Source organism: Lichtheimia ornata (assembly GCF_029851405.1).
Source record: "Lichtheimia ornata isolate CBS 291.66 chromosome Unknown scaffold00022, whole genome shotgun sequence".
Lineage (NCBI taxonomy): Eukaryota > Fungi > Mucoromycota > Mucoromycetes > Mucorales > Lichtheimiaceae > Lichtheimia > Lichtheimia ornata.
In genome coordinates, this window is record NW_026695342.1 from 1 (window position 1) to 16,687 (window position 16,687).

Below are 16,687 nucleotides of genomic sequence, written 5' to 3' on the forward strand. Positions count from 1 at the left end.
GGAAAGTGTCGCCATTGACCACATGTTCACCCCAATGAACGCTGTACATTGTAAGGAATGCCAGCAATTAACGCGTTGTAGTTTGTAAATGGAGACAAGCTTACCTTTTTTTGTGAAGTGGAAGTGAAGAAGAGTGGTCTCTTTGTTCCTCCTGTTCTCTCCAATTCGTGCACTCCATGCCACCCCGCTGGCTACAGCTATTATTGTTTATACGTAACCTCAACAATATCCTATGCTCTTAGCTCCATAAGAATGATCACTGCTCAAGACTTCAATTGAGAACAGCCCTCGTCGTTAAGCTATTAGGTCTGTGCGCATTACATCAATCGATATGCAACTCCACTCCTGAACCAACTTGTGCAACCTATTGTGCCTATTGTGTAACCCCCTACCGAATATATGATATCCATTCCCTCCAATGCAGAAATAACCAAGTGATCCACCCTTGCACATCTAAGCTGATGGTACGATACCCAAATTATTATGTTGAATCCAATTCCAATTTTCATTCAATAAAAAGTCGAAGAGCACGTACCAGTACACGGTACTGTGGATGTTTATCAAGCAAATATGATAAAAGAACAGCACTGAATAAGAAGCGGGTGGATCACATAGAGGGAACAGGGATAATTGTGCCATCCTATTCTTGATTGCTGCCGCCATGATCATTCTTCATCCATGATTGCAAAATAGATGCTGTATACTTTGGCTCGAGTATTCCAATATCATCCGTAGCTGTGAAACACCTTCCTTCGTCATAGGTATAAAGCCCTTTTGTCACTTCCTCCAATCCATCATCATCGTAAGCCGTATGCATATGGTACGATTCATCCTTCTGACAACGCGACAAATAATCCTTGCCTTGATTGAACCCATGCGCCATAACCACTACAAATCCAATGTTGGTAGAAAGAAGCACCAGAGGTCGCTGCTGATACCTTCCCTTTCCCATCGCCCCTTGGTCACTCTCTTCGTGGTTCACTTTCCATCGCAGCTCAATCAGTTGAAGACTGCTTGCACTACGGCGTCGTTGATGGCTGATGGCATGTCATCCAAACTAGACATCACGTTTAAAATGGCCAACAAGGGAACCAAACTAGTCAATAGATCCATTCCTTCCATCTCATGTACCAAAGTAATACAGTATTCAGATCCATATCCATATCCATAAGAAGTCATATGTATTGAAGCAAGTTGCTACACTTCAATAAAGCTGCTCCTCTATGATGGCTATCTGCTGTTCACGTAAAAAATCTGTAAGACACGCTTGCAAGTAAAGAACGCTGTTGGGTACGATGGAGTAAAGAGCTTGCTGATAGCAACTGCTGCATTGAATACTGTTACATGTGCCAGGGAAGCGCGCAAGAGTGTGTATGGTGTCGAGAGACTCGTGTGTTGTAGAAGAGTGGCAAGAATGTGTACACGCCATCAACTTGCCTCTCGGTCCAAGACAATCGGATAAAGACGTTCGTAGGATGGACGTGATGGGTTGAAGCAGGACAATCGTTCGCAGGTGGTAGTTGTGCTTGAATGCACCAACAGTGAGAATGGGAGAAAGAGGCAAGAAACAGGGAGTGGAAGACCTTGAAATTAAATAGATTTTTCTGGTGCTTGGGTGACGTTTCTTTGTTAAAGCGTTGCACAGTCAACCCCTCTGGGATCAAGAAAGTTGAATGATGGGAATGTTGGACTGGAGCAGGGCAACCATTCACATGCATTGGATTGGGTAAAAATGGTGATTGGGAGGAATGGAATATCAAATGGCAGTTTACGAATAACTAATCAACTGATTCTTTTTGAAGTTGGATGATGTTTCTTTGTTTGAGCATTGTTCAGTCAAATCAGCTCGGATCAAGCAAGTTGAAGGATGGACATGATGGGTTGAAGCAGCACAATAGTTCACATACATTGGTTTGGGCAACAAAGGCGAATGGGAGGAAGAGGCTATTAGCTGCCAATGATGAGCTGGTGCTGAATGGTTTGGAGGTATCATGCGTCGGCGCTTCCAATCATGCAAAACCGGCTGTGTTACACGAAGAGGTCTATCTGCGTCTTTGGCTCTCCAGGGTCTAGCTACTTTACATTAAACAAAGACCACCTTTCATATACAACATATGAAAAACATAGAGACTCCCATAACTCAGAATCTTACAATGAAACGTGGGTTTTTTATTAGAGCAATCTGCTCGGCTTGGCCAACAGCACCTTGTGTGAAAGTTTCACGTTCAATGTCGCAAACAGCCCAAAAAATATTTTTTGGTCGTCGTCGTCGAAGAGGTCGACCCCCAGATCCAGTTTGGCTGGTGGCGACATTGCGAATTCTGGGATTGGCAAGCTTGATCGTGAAACTTTCACACAAGGTGCTGTTGGCCAAGCCGAGCCCATTGCTCTAATAAAAACCCCACGTTTGAATGTAAAGTTTGGAGATACAGGCACCTTTATGTTTGTAAGCGTGATGCTATATGAAGAGTGGTCTTTGTTCATTACCAAGTAGCTAGACCCTGGAGAGCCAAAGATGCAGAAGGACCTCTTTGAGTAACTCAGTTAAAAAGTCAGGACTTCAGGGACAATGCATGAAAGGTACGCAACCCTCACTTTTATGTCATACATTGGCAGCTAATAGCCACTTTTGTGCATTCCCAACTTTTGTGCATTCTATTGTAGGCGGACGATGCTCCTGCTCTAGACATTCATTTCCATGATTAAAGTAGGTTGATCCGAGCTGATTTGGTTGAGTTACGCTCACACAAGATTACATCGGTTGAGCTACATCGAGCGTGCTTTATGTCCAGAGTGATGTAATCTCTCTTTGAGCGCAGCTCAGTCAAATCAGCTCGGATCAACCTACTTTAATCATGGAAATGAATGTCTAGAGCAGGGGCATCGTTCCCATGCAGTGGATCTCGCAACAATGATGATTGGATAAAAGCGGCTGTTAGCTAGCAATACATGCCTGTTCCTAGCTGATCCATAAAGTAATTATACATTGACCCTTCCATTCATGCAAACGTAGCTGTGTTACACAACACGACCCTCTGCATCTTTTGCGCTGCCAGGGTCCACCTACTTGACAATGAACATTCATATTAATGCGTCTTATATTGACGCGGAATAAAACATACACTACAAATTGACAATGAACAAAGACCGCTTCTCATATAGCATCACGCTTACAAACATGAAGGTGCCTGTATCTCCGAACTTTACAATCAAACATGGGGTTTTTATTAGAGCAATCTGCTCGGCTTGGCCAACAGCACCTTGTGTGAAAGTTTCACGTTCAATGTCGCAAACAGCCCAAAAAATATTTTTTGGTCGTCGTCGTCGAAGAGGTCGACCCCCCAGATCCAGTTTGGCTGGTAGCGACATTGCGAAATCTGGGATTGGCAAGCTTTGATCGTGAAACTTTCACACAAGGTGCTGTTGGCCAAGCCGAGCAGATTGCTCTAATAAAAACCCCATGTTTGATTGTAAAGTTTGGAGATACAGGCACCTTTATGTTTTACCTATGCTGTAAGCGTGTTGGAGTTGCTTTCTCCTAGTGGATGGTGTCGGCTGCATTAACGGAAAGATGAAGAGCTGAGTGAAACCGCACGTGCTGGTTACACAGACCACGTCCTTGACAGGTTGCTACACAAATGGATGATGATGATGATTGCCTTTTGTGAAGGTACGTAAGTAAAACAGCATCCAATAATTAAGGTGTGTCAAGGTATGCATCACATTTGCATGTAGAAGAAAGTCGAGCTGCATAAACCAATTTGTATATGTAAAAAGATACTTATACATATTGAATGGGTCACTCATCCTGAAACTCAATGGAGGGATCTCTCCACTTTTTCTCTTCTCAAGCTCATCCCACTTCCCACTCCTCCTCATTGTATCACAAAAGCCATGTACTTCTTAACCGGACCACCTTTATTATTCCATCTTCGAAGCAATAGTATGTAATCCACAAGCTAGCAACCTCCAACAAGCGTGTAATAAATAAACAATGATTTATTTCATCTAGCTATCTTGCTATGTACTGTACATTGCCACCACCATCCTCGTAGTCGTCCTCCGTCATCATTCCTACTCGTACTCGTCACCAGTCCTCAATCTCATCCGTCACACCAACATCCAAAAATACACAAGTTGAAAAGAATGGGATCTTGCAGGCTTCCTTTTGAATCTCGTTGTCGTCATCATTGTCATTGTTGTAGATGGGGTGATCATCGTAATCGTCATTGTTGTGAATGTGGCAATCATCGTAATCGTCGTCTCTACAAATAAGAAAGCAGGCAAGTTAGACCATCTGATACCGGAATGATGACGATTTGGTATACCGTTAGGCGATCCTCTCCAAGGAAGAAGGCAAATCAGAAGGAATTCACAAAACAAATCACCACCATACGAGCAACGTTGGGCGATCCCTTGTTCTTAAGAAGGTACTGCACGAATCACGCAAGGCCAGTTCGATCCATGGCAAGGAAGGACTCACTTACGTAGAGTTCATAGGTGTCCTCGTTCATCCTCTCCAAAGAAAGAATGATCCCCCATCCTTCCAATCATTTCCCACCTCATGAAAAGAAATCCTCAAGGGAAAGAACGAGCCTATCACGAGAAGAGCGTGTTGGTTAAACACATTCACAAGCTGTTGCAAATCCCCTTTTACCTCAACACGGTGACCATGCTCTTCCAAAAACCCGTCGTCATCGACCCATCCTCAACTCAACGCAGGCCCATAGAGCCTTGGACGCGTTCCAAGAAGCTTTTCCAGCACACTTGGCTAGTGCAGAGCGACGCAGCGGCCACTTGATACAGGCTGGGACTTGAACCCAAAGAGATGATGATGCCCCAAGTTGTATTTGCCTGACCAGAGAAACCTATTTCAATTCATTATTAGCACACACGTACAATAAACGCCCTTTTTCATTGTTTGTTTCATTGTACTTGCCTTTTTCCATATACACAAAAAACCCCTTTGTTGTTGGTTACTGGAAACCGAAAACCATGGTGTAGTGGTGTTGAGCCGAAACAAAACGCCAAACCGGCCAACGTCTTGCAACCAAACTTGCCCTTTATACAAGCTGACGCGTCAATGGAACCAATTCGGCTGCAACATTGGACTCTGAATGTACCTACTGACACCAAGCGTAGAGCGGGAATAACAACGAGCAAAAGGAAGCAACGATATCGCCATGGCAACCACCAACCACCCACCACGTTCATTCCTCGGCACTTGGACACACTCACTCCTTGACAATGCATGTTCAGAACTGTATTAATACCTCACAATCAACAAGAGCACTCTTTGATAACACATTACTTTGATTGGAATGTCGCGAATGGGATAAAAGCAGAGGAGCGAGAAAGAGAAGAGAAGCGTTGTCTCAAGTCGTGGAGACACCGTCCCCCAAGTTTAAATCCCGTACTGCTATTACACTGAGGCCACTCAATTACCCTATACACACCATCCACCCAAACACACAACTCACCCATCATCATCATCACCCTCACGATAGACAATAGGTACACGTAATTAAAAGAAATGATGATCCTCACGTATAGCAAAAGGGTGTGTGCCATTTTACACTTTACATGATAATGATGATCCAACAACACCCATTGTTGCGGCCATACTACCATGTCACCTCGAATCAAGAAAGTTAAATGATGGGCATGCTGGGCTGGAGAAAGACAATCGCTCGTATGCATTGGATTGGACAACAAAGGTGAATGGGAGGAATGGGCTATCAAGTGGCAGTTTACAAATCATTTTGCACAATGATTTTTGTGAAATTGGATGATGTTTTGTGTTTGAGCGTAACTCAACCAAATCCTCTCGGATCATGAAAGTTGAAGGATGGACATGATGGACTGGAGCAGGAGAATCGTTCGTATGCATTGTATTGGACAACAAAGGTGAATGGAAGGAATGGCATCTTAGCCGGCAGTTTACAAATAACTTACCAGATTACTTCTGTGTTTGAGCGTTTTTCAGTCAAATCACCTCGGATCAAGAAAGTTTAACGATGGAAATGATGAGCTGGAGCAGGACAATCGTTCAGATTTCTTGATTCGAGAGGATTTGGTTGACTTACGCTCAAACACAAAACATCATCCAATTTCACAAAAATCATTGTGCAAAATGATTTGTAAACTACAGCTAATAGCCCATTCCTCCCATTCACCTTTGCTGCCCAATCCATTGCATGTGAACGATTGTCCTGCTCCAGCCCATCATCTCCATCCTTCAACTTTGTTGATCCGAGGGGATTTGATTGAACAACGCGCAAACAAAGAAACACCATTCAACATCGGTTCAACCCAATTTCCACCTCTTCCACTCTCAGCTTTCCTTTTCCTCCCATTCTCAACTATTGGCCCATTCAGGTACAACTACCACCTGCGAACGATTGTCCTGCTTCAACCCATCATGTCAATCCTACAGCTGTCTTGATCCGACTGTCTTTAACTGAATGGCAAGTCCATGGCGTGTACACCCCACTACGACAACACGCGTTTCTTGGCACTACACCTTCTCTTGTACAATCGTCGACCACAACCAATCGTAACAGCAGATGCCATTAGCAAGATCTGACTCCATTGTCTCAAACAGCGTTCAAAGCCTTGTCACTCGACTACAACACACGCTCTTGCACACTTCTCTGCCACGACCAAACACAGCAGCTGTTGCTATCACAAGACCTTTACTCCATTATCTCATGTTACTTGCAACAACTTGCTTTGATACATACAGGTTTCAATGGATGGGATGTCATATCAGCTATCAAAATCAATGCAATACAAGCAACCTTCACCTGGTTGAGCTGCGATGGAAGAAAATGACCAAGAAGGGATTGATCAACAGCCGGATGGAAAGGGGAGCATACCAGCAGCGATCACATGGCTATTGTCAATCAACATATCGGATTTTATGGATGGATGCAATCAAGTGCAGTGATGAGATGTGCTGGAATGTCGCTATGGTTACGCGTTGTCAGCAAGCTGGATGGATCACGTGTAAACGGCTGAGGATGATGCTGGATGGGATGGAATTGACCAAAGAAGGTGCTTTACAGCCATGGATGCTATTGGAATACTCAAGTCAATGCATGCAGCAGCTATTCTACAAACATGGATGAAGAATGTTTATGATGGCAGCAATCAAGAATACAATGACACAAGTATCCCTGTGGCCTCTATGTGATTCACCCGTAGCTTATTCAATTTACAATGCTGTTCCTTTATCATACTTACTCGATAAACATCCACTCTACCATGTGCTATTCTTCGACCTTTTCATTAAATTCAACATAGCGTTTAAAATGAGCATCATACAAACAGTTCATATGAGCAAGATGTGGATCACTTGGTTTGTTTCGGGATTGAGAGGGGGAATAGGAACTTGCAGGTTGGGAAGCGAGATTGGATCATTTACATCATCGTGTCGAAATGCTTTTGTTCTCTTGTCGCAGCTTTCTAGTTCATTCACTGATATACGAAAGGCAGGGGGTGTTTCTCGAACGCTTGTATTCATGATAATGATTCGAGAATGATGATGCTCGACGTTGTGTTTGTCACATGATAAACTTGGTTCATTGTAAGCCTAATTCATTGTGTTAAGAAAGGATGAGCTATGATACAATGTTCCACGAGTACATGAACATCCCATGTTTACCTCTGATAACTTTTAGCTAATGCTATCTTATGCAACCTTCGTATAAGAACAAACCACTCTATACGGGCTATCATAGCCGGACCTTTCTAAAGGGGGTGGGCTACAATCATGCATTTATCCACCAATAGCATTGACCCTTCAAGCCCCGTCCTCTTGGTTTTGAGTTACACAAACAAGCCCTTCTGCATTTGGCTCATGAGTGAGGCCATCGATAATGAACATAGACCACTTTTCATCTGCCATTATACGCTTGCAGCATATGTAAAACATAAATACAACCTTAACTCAAGGTTTTACAATCAAACGTCGGGGTCTATGTTTTTACTGTGCTCTCTGTCAACGTTACGGTGCTGCTGTTTGTTGATCATTAACGGGTATTTGGAGTAACAAAACTGCCATGATGCACTACGTGTGATATGCATTTCGGAGCTGACATACAATAAGGTAAACAGCCATGTTATGCATCGTGTATCATTGATACCCCTATTCTTGATCCAATACGTATGTCAACAAGAAGAATCACGCCCCTTGTCCACTGACAAGTTAATCTCAATCCTCCAATACATGGGTTGTTAACGTTTGGTTTCCATGGATGTTTTCAAATGATCGCCATAACAACGTAAGGGGTTCTAGTGATGCTGTTTAACTTGACATCTATTCATCAAATGCTGGTGGATCGCTGATGGATAACGACATTTGTGTAATCGAAACAAGTTTGGTGTATAATGATTAATACCTAAATTGCTAATATACATGTATTCAGCTACTGCTACTATTATTAAAAGTGGCGGGTAATTTGAGTTAAGGTTTTTCTTGGACTCTCTCCACGCCCAAAAAGTATTGACAAGGTAAATAGAACCAACAAAATCTGCTTGTATGGGGGACAGTGATAAAGAAGAAAAGGAGGGAGGGGATAAACAATGCCAAAGAAAGGAGGAGGCGGTAAACAGGGAATAAGAAAGGGATATCGGTGGGGAATGAAATGCACGGGTAGTACTACTTCCGGTTGCTGTGTGTAATATGATTGTGTTTGAGCCTATCAATGACACGCCGTAACTCATTCATCCACATGTCCATGGCTTCTTGTGAATCGGCACGAAGGAAATAGGCTTCAGTTGTGGCTCCACCAGCAGCTGCAAGCAATGCGTCGATATCATCCAACGATCCATCATTCTTTTCGTCATTGGATGAAAAGCAAATCTCAAATGTAAATGGTTCCACTCGTCGCTTTTTGGGTACTTGACGTAGCATGGCATCACGTAAATCAATGCGACCTTTGTAATACAATACACCAGATTCATCACGTGGTCGAGCAAACAAAAGCATGTCGCTTAGCAAAAAGTACATGCGACGTTCATGCTTGCCGGTGTGTGTTACATTGGTGAGTGGACCACGCATGATAAATGACCGAGGAGTGTCTAGTATTGGCGGGCATTGGCGGACACAAAACGTTATGTCAACCAAGTTGTTGATATTACTACACCGTTGATGCCTATATCTCCTTTGTTTAGTGATGGAGGATACCCAAAAAAAATGAGTCTTGTACTCACAGACGATGACTAGCTGATTGGAAGCGTGCAAATTGTGTAGCACATTGACTTAACCTGACGGCGTCGGGATGATGGGGATCGGTCAATAGAACGAGCTCCTTAAAGAAACGGGTATATCGCTTGATGGCAAGTAAAGGGAGGCCCAAGAGTGATATAAGGGAGCTCATTGAATGGTTCGTAGTATCAATCAAGGACTATACAACAAATAATCGGAATTGAGTCCCTGTTTTCTTGTGGAGACGATGGCTGACATACCTCGATGCATTTTCTCGTAGAAGGAGTTGTTAATAGGCGTTCCAGGGTGCTCATCGAATCTCCATAGTTTTCATAAAAATATGTATACATCGTTGTAATGGAAGTGATCTACGATAGAAAGCAAACGTTGGCATTGATGAACGTTAGGTTATGCGTTCTGGAATCTTCAATGCTGATTCTTACATATGACTTCACTATATCCGATAACAATTGTGTGGGGTTCCATATCCTTAATCTGTTTATGAAAAGATTTGCATGAGCGAAGGGGTAACAAAAAACACGCTGAATGGGATGGCAATCCTCCTCTTCTCCTCTTTTTCTCCTGGCACACCGTACACCCAGCTCACCAACACTCCTTCCCAAGGCGTGTCTCTCGATCTGAGAAAGATGCTTACCGTTCACATATACCGTTGAGGAGTCGTTGGCTTTGCATGAGGAGATCTTCTATGTTGCCAAATACAGTATCAACATCATGATAGCTGATGAAGGCTGCTGGTTTGTTGGTAGATGATAAAAGATTGCTTCGCCTTTGGTATGCTGATGAAGATGAGGATGTGGCGGATGAGGAGGCTGATGATCGCCGACTACTGTTATGGATCATTAAAGGTCGTTTGTATTGCTCCAATGCTGTTTTCATGTTGTTGATGTATTGGCGTTCTTCGGCCACAAACTCATTTATTAACCGATCACGTTCTTGCATGTCAAGCTCAGCAAGCATAGCTAAACATGAATGATAAGAAGTGCTGTTTCCACGATCGATAGATGTTTGTATGACACAAACCTTTTATTTCACTATCACCGGTTATGTATTCGTATACAGAGTCGATGGCATTTATGTCGTCGTTCGATATGGCGTTGCTTAATCGAAAAGGTGGACATGGAAACAATGCCGATTCATCGACGCTGCATATGCTGGTGACTGTGCTGCTGTCATCGCTGATAGAATTTGTTGTTGTGAAACCACTGTTGTTGGCGATGGATAGGATATCAGACGACGCTTTAGATGTACGTGAAGTTGCATGTGTAGCTGTACTCAAAGATCGCACTGCTTTCAACATGGTGGTAAATAAAAGATGCAGGGTCTAGGAGGGGAAGTGGGGAAAAGCAGAAAAGAAAATCGAATGGTGTTTCATAGCTTAAATATGAGTGAAGGAACGATGTTTGAAAATAGGAGCATGTTGGAGGAGAAAGAGAGCGGCCATGAGCTTTTGGTGATACGAACACGTATTCAATATTGAATATGTGTGCTCTGTGCGTGCTGTAATGTTGAGTCTCGGCCCTGCATTCTATTGTTGACATGATGCAGATCGATGCTGGTATGCCAGAAAAAGTCAATGCCTTCCACCGGGTGACACCAAAGTAAACCATTTGGTTAGCGAGCATGATGTCAAGGATAATACTCGCCTCCTTAAAAATCATGATCCACATTTATGAATTTCACTGACCGCTATGGTAAAAGGAGCAAGTGCAACGACAATCAAGTCGTTATGCGGTTGATTTGACTTGTATACGGAGTGCACGCGTATGTCCGTGTGACGATTTGCTGACCTTAGGTTTGCTTTTCGGCGAGAGTTTGGAGATTTGGCTTGGCAAACATGTGTATGCTATTTGACAAGAGCTGCATGTACGTGTTACTGTACGACGTTGCGGAGTGTGTTGTGCAAAGACGTCAATTAGCAAATGAGGGTCTGTGTTATGATCACATCCATTTATCTTCCCCAATGCAGATCCTTGGTACTGATTTTCGGTGACACTATAGCAAACAAACGTCATTTGGTGACACTGCAGTAGCTTGGACACGCATATCTTACGCACTCTTCCACGTGTGTGCAACAACATACACTGCAAGCAATAATCTTATTTCGCTTCCACTTGGCAACATCTCGCACTGCACTATGATTAAGGCTAGATGTGGCTCAACTTGCTTTTTATTTTCTTGCTATACAAGGAAAGGATATTATGTGGGGTTCCTGTTGTCGAAAGGAAGGAGCGAGCTATTTGAAGGTTAAGCTACCTTACCACCATGCCACTTGCAACTCTATCTGACATATGGCAAAGGAAGCAAATTCATTCTATGTAATGCTACAATAGACAATTACTCACTACTATCATTGCTCAGCGTACAAGGGGTAAATGCTTTGCAATGGGGGGGTGTACCCTGTAAGGTATACTCATCAATGCCAGGTATTGCCTTCCATTATGCCGCCAACTTTGTGGGTGTAACTTAATTCGTCAGCCCATTTATTACTTGCAAAACGTGTGCAAAGATACTTTTATCCGGTGAAGGAATCGTGCAGCTTAGTACTTGCGCCCATTTCATTATCCCCAACAAGATCCTGTTTACTCCTTTTGCTATATGCAAATGATGATAGTGCGATTGATTGAATTCTTTATATGTGGGACTTTGAATGATGATGACAGCTTGGGGAAATAGGATAACGTTTGTGAAGAGGACACGTTGGTAGTTTGCGGCGTGTGAGTGATTGAGGCCACTGAAAAAGGAGAACCAAACCAGAGGAGGACTCTATCTAAAGGAGAAAGACCCATACAACATGCTCAACCTATAAGAACGCAATGTGAGATAACAAGTAAACCATCCATCCACTTCCCTTTGCGCTCACCCCGAGAGTAACAATGAAAAAGAACTGTTGTGCTTCCTTGTGGATAATGGGGAAAGAATACAACAACGGCGTCTCTTGCATCTTGTATCAAATGAGAGAACAACAGCCTGCACATAAACTTTGTATGGGTTACATGAACAATAAACATGCAGTACTTGTACGTACCCTTCGCCTTGGATTGAAGTTCGAGTCAGAGGTAGAATGTGAGGACATCCATTCGTAGTACATGCAACTGGGAAGGCATCTCCATTGGTCTTGACACGGCATTGGGCAACCGATCGTTTCACATGTTCACCCGTTGACTTTGTGCATGGAAGGCAATGCTAGCTGTGTTAGTTCTTTGTAGTTTGTAAGTGGTGTCTCTCTTAGCTTACTTTGTGCAGTGTAAAAGGAGAACATGGACTCTTCCATTGTTCCTCTCTTGCCCTGGATTTTGTATGCAGATGTCTCCCCCGCTTCTACAGTTGCTGTTGTGAATACGTACACTAGCGATTACCCTATACTCTTTCAATCAATAAACCATGTCAAGTCTTGAGATTCTTGTTTCGTGAGTAATAAAAGTGGGCATCAAGCAGGTCTGTGCGCAATCATGCAGCTTTTCTACTCCTGTGCTTAAATCAATGAATGTTCTTTATAGCAAGCGTCAGCGTATGTTATGCCCGTATGATCCTTGACATTCATACTTGTGTGTTTGTATCCAAAGAACAAACCTTGCCTAAGATCATTTTACCTTCAAAATCAAAAATTGTGGTGTGCAAAGCCGCCGCACAAGATCACGTGACACACACTTCTGTCGTATATCCTTTTGCGTCGTCTGGCGGTATGGCACCGTAGCCAGGGATGTAAACACCTCTTTACAACTACCCGCTCAATATAGACAAGAACTATGATTCACCGGATCAAAAGCTAAAGATTTATTCTCGGCGTTGCAGCAGCCTTTTATAAAGGCTGCTCAGCACCGCAGCATGTGCAACATTACAAATCTAAAATATCATCCGACACTTCGACAAAATCAGCAAAAAGAAATTCTCGCAGTTGTGCTTTATGATGCGCGGACCGGGAATCGAACCCGGGTCATCCGCGTGGCAGGCGGATATTATACCACTAAACCATCCGCGCTCGTATGATGAAATTTTGAAACATGAATGACATGATCTAAACCATGTTGCCTTTTTAGGCAGGCGGGAAAATAAGATGTACCGAGCGAATGAAATTTAATGATACGTGTGATATGCGAGACGTGGTGTAATAATACGAAAAGAATGCGAAAGGGGGATTCTTATAGCTCGGTAGTCAAATGAACCCAAAGATCAAATAAATGTATAATAATGTGCTCCTGTATCGTTCTGACCACGTCGTTCTGATAACCAGGCAACCACAAAATTAGAGGAAGAAAATGATAATCATCAAAAATTTATTTAGACGTCCCTTTTACTGGCAAGGGATCAGCCACAACAACAATGTCTCATTCTAATAAAGAGGATTGGCCATGTCGTAGTTGTAAAGAGATGAAGGGTGCCGCTAAGGGTCCGCAGGCTACCACTTCACTCCGACCAATCACTCACTTCTTCAACTTCAACTCCAAATTGCTCCACAACGATCCTCCCAAACAAGATGGCGTCTTCAATAATGGTATCCATGGCTACTCCGCTACACCATGATACTTCTTTCATCACCATACGACGACTTTCCAAACCAGGCAGGCCACCAGTACTTATACCACCACGCGCCGTGTCATTAAGTAGCAAATCCTCGTTGGTCCAGTGGCAGGATCCCGGTCTCTCACACCGGTGGCCCGGGTTCAATTCCCGGACGGGGAATTATGCACTTTTTACTCTGAAGCCGAACAATCACGTGACCTTTTTGTCACAGAATCATTCTTGGTGATCTCTTTTTCCCCAACCACGTCTCATTGGTATCCAAAGATGTTATGTACTTCAATTGTATTGCTCCATGCTCCAATACTTTTTTATTGTCATCGTGTACAGCTTACATCTTTCCCATCATCTACAGTATTCACCGGTATTGCTTCTTCGGTTACATTGATGTTGATATCCCTCGTTTGTTGTGATAGCGGTAGCCTTTTTGAAAGGAATTTGCTCAGCAAGCCGGTTGAAAAAGATGAACGCATCACTTTTGGTATGGTACTCGTGGATGATTGTGGCTGGATCGTGATATCATGCTGTTTTGGAGGATGTATATTTGATGTTGCAGGGATATCATCCACACTGAGAACGTGCTGCATGCTTTCATTGTCAATAATTTTCATCAATATCTTGTTGAGGTAGAGTTGGAGCGCACGATTGGTGTCCTTGAGTGATCGTACTTCATCATAAAGCGAGCTCTCTGGAAAAGAATAAACAACATTAACTTGAAGAACGGTCCACATGCATTGTACTTTACCTACCTTGCTCTTGAATGTAATTAGCGTTTCCAAGTTCATCTGCCAGGTTTATCCCCCTTGTATCCGAGCTCTCGGTATCCATGGTTGCACGCGAAGCTGCAAGGATTTCGCCATTCATGGTCTTTTCATGTAGTAAAAGCTGATAGCTCTCGTTGTCTTCCATCAATGATTCATTCATTTGACGTGCGCTTGCCAATTGTTCTTCAAGATGGTTGATACACGCTAACTGATACTGGTGCTGATCAGCATATTGTTTCTCCAAATTTGCAAGCTGTGATTTGAGTTTGGTGATGGTCTTTTCAGCAGCGGGACTCACTACTCGTTGTTGACGAGGCGAAGGTGACATCTTTTTGTTGTCATATTCTGAGGGTGATGACTTTGGGCTTGTTGGCAGTCGTCGTTTACAGCTGGCTGCAGTAGTGGTTGCCTGGCTACTCAATTTGCGGATCTGCTTGTTAAGGGATTCTTCCTTCTGAAGCCATCGTTGCTGCTGATACTCAAAGGTTTCTTGCTAAGACCAAAAGTAATCGTGTATCAGAGAAAGTACATACAACCATTCGTTTAACCTACCTCGGATTCCAGCTGCTTGATGACTTCCTTCTTTTCACGTGTCAATTGGGCTACGGTCTTCTTGAATTCCTCAAGGTCTTGTTCTCTTGCATAATAATCAGTCTCCAGACGTGTTTGTGCCTCGATCGCAAATGTCATTTGCTGCTGCAAAGTGGCTATTCTCTTTTCAACACAATGAGTGCTTTAGATAGACAATGCATACAACGGGATATTACCTTGTGTAGCTGCTTATTCTCCATCAATATCTCTGAGTGCTTCTCAACCCTTTCAGCCAACTGTTCTTGTAACTATTCATGCATCACGCCTTTTGAGTGACACCAGCCTCATCATACACAGCATAAGAAAACAGTGCACGTACCGATTCACGGTCATGGTGAGCCTGACTCAAGTCGTCATGGAGTGCTTGTGCCATGCCTCTCATATCCAGATTACCACAACTAGTTGCATTGGCAGACGATGTTGTCGCATTCCAGTCCATAATGTTGAATAGAGTGAAAGAAGTATTGTAATAAAGAGGAAAAGACTTCCATATTCAATAGAGCCAGTTGGTTTGTGTATACACGGCATGTTAAGATAAAGAAGAAAAAAGTCGTTGTATTTATAATGGATTTCATCAGCTACTTATTTCTTGAACTTGTAATGAGAGCGATCAGGGCCTTCATCTGATAAGGCTGTGCTTCCAAAGGTCTCTTCGATCTTGCTTGCTACAGACTCAAACCCTTCGGCATCAGTATGGCCCATAGCATCCATATCGCGTGCAACTGCATCCATGGCACTCTGATTAAGATCATGCGCCATATTTTCGGTTTCAAGATCATGCTCAATATACTCTGGGAAATGACGCTTGGATGTATCAACAAATCCCCTCATACTGGATGATGGTTTAGTTGTCTTGCTCTCACTTGACATTGTGGATGAAGGAGTATCCTTTCGAGCTCGTGAAGTCCAAAATCCAGTACCACCACCACTATCCGCTTCAGCAGTCGATGTATTACTGTGGCTCCATCGAGTGTCTTGTGTCGACGAAGGTGCTGCAGTTGTCATTTGGCTGCCATCGCTTCCTCCTTGGTTGCTACGTAGCCCTTCAGTTTCCTTATCGATCTCTTCAAAGGTATTATGGATTGCCTAGCAACATCCAATAGCGGGTGAGAATCTCCATCTCTCTCTCTCTTCTCCAAAAAGTCACCAGTGATCTCTCTCTTTTACCTGCTCAACTGAATCGGCAATACCGTGCATGGAGCGTTTAAGGTTGCCATGGCGCTCGTTGTATTGCTGTTCCAATTCTATCAAATGACATCATTGTTACAACTAGCAACGATATGAATGTGAATAAAGCTACTATACCTTTTTCTGTAGTATCCATGATGATGGTTTTCTTTGAATGATTGGGATAATTTTTTCAGACGAAGCAGGCCTTTTTATATGGGTTCACGTCGCATTGCATCAAGATGAAGTAATTCATGCGAAATCGAATGTCATGGATGGCCATGTGTCACCTGGGTTAACCCATGCTACTTGGTACCTTTAACCCCGCATGTAAGATCGTCGCCTTGGCGACCTGTACCCATAATGATGTAGACAGCACAAGCCCTATGTTTTTGTTTTATTGAGTAGTTGTAAT

The 16,687-nt window shown here is 43.2% G+C and overlaps 3 protein-coding genes and 2 non-coding genes across 5 annotated transcripts; 1 reads left to right on the forward strand and 4 right to left on the reverse strand.

The window, feature by feature from the left end:
* Positions 1 to 8,662: 8,662 nt before the first annotated feature.
* On the reverse strand, positions 8,663 to 10,529 carry O0I10_005419 (uncharacterized protein; the record flags this gene model as incomplete). The annotated part of the gene is made up of 6 exons (XM_058485464.1): positions 8,663 to 9,158; positions 9,217 to 9,410; positions 9,472 to 9,579; positions 9,655 to 9,706; positions 9,867 to 10,191; positions 10,253 to 10,529. 6 exons carry the CDS (start codon positions 10,527 to 10,529, stop codon positions 8,663 to 8,665), a joined length of 1,452 nt encoding a protein of 483 aa, XP_058343611.1.
* Positions 10,530 to 13,137: 2,608 nt separating this feature from the next.
* Positions 13,138 to 13,211, reverse strand: O0I10_005420. Its single transcript has one exon. It is a non-coding gene; the product is annotated as a tRNA-Gly (tRNA).
* A 630-nt stretch (positions 13,212 to 13,841) lies between these two features.
* On the forward strand, positions 13,842 to 13,912 carry O0I10_005421. Its single transcript has one exon. It is a non-coding gene; the product is annotated as a tRNA-Glu (tRNA).
* A 155-nt stretch (positions 13,913 to 14,067) lies between these two features.
* O0I10_005422 (uncharacterized protein) lies at positions 14,068 to 15,544 on the reverse strand (the record flags this gene model as incomplete). The annotated part of the gene is made up of 5 exons (XM_058485465.1): positions 14,068 to 14,438; positions 14,500 to 15,007; positions 15,067 to 15,228; positions 15,282 to 15,353; positions 15,425 to 15,544. The coding sequence occupies 5 exons, from the start codon at positions 15,542 to 15,544 to the stop codon at positions 14,068 to 14,070; spliced, it is 1,233 nt and encodes a 410-aa protein (XP_058343612.1).
* A 143-nt stretch (positions 15,545 to 15,687) lies between these two features.
* O0I10_005423 (uncharacterized protein) lies at positions 15,688 to 16,429 on the reverse strand (the record flags this gene model as incomplete). The annotated part of the gene is made up of 3 exons (XM_058485466.1): positions 15,688 to 16,191; positions 16,273 to 16,349; positions 16,411 to 16,429. 3 exons carry the CDS (start codon positions 16,427 to 16,429, stop codon positions 15,688 to 15,690), a joined length of 600 nt encoding a protein of 199 aa, XP_058343613.1.
* Positions 16,430 to 16,687: the final 258 nt, after the last annotated feature.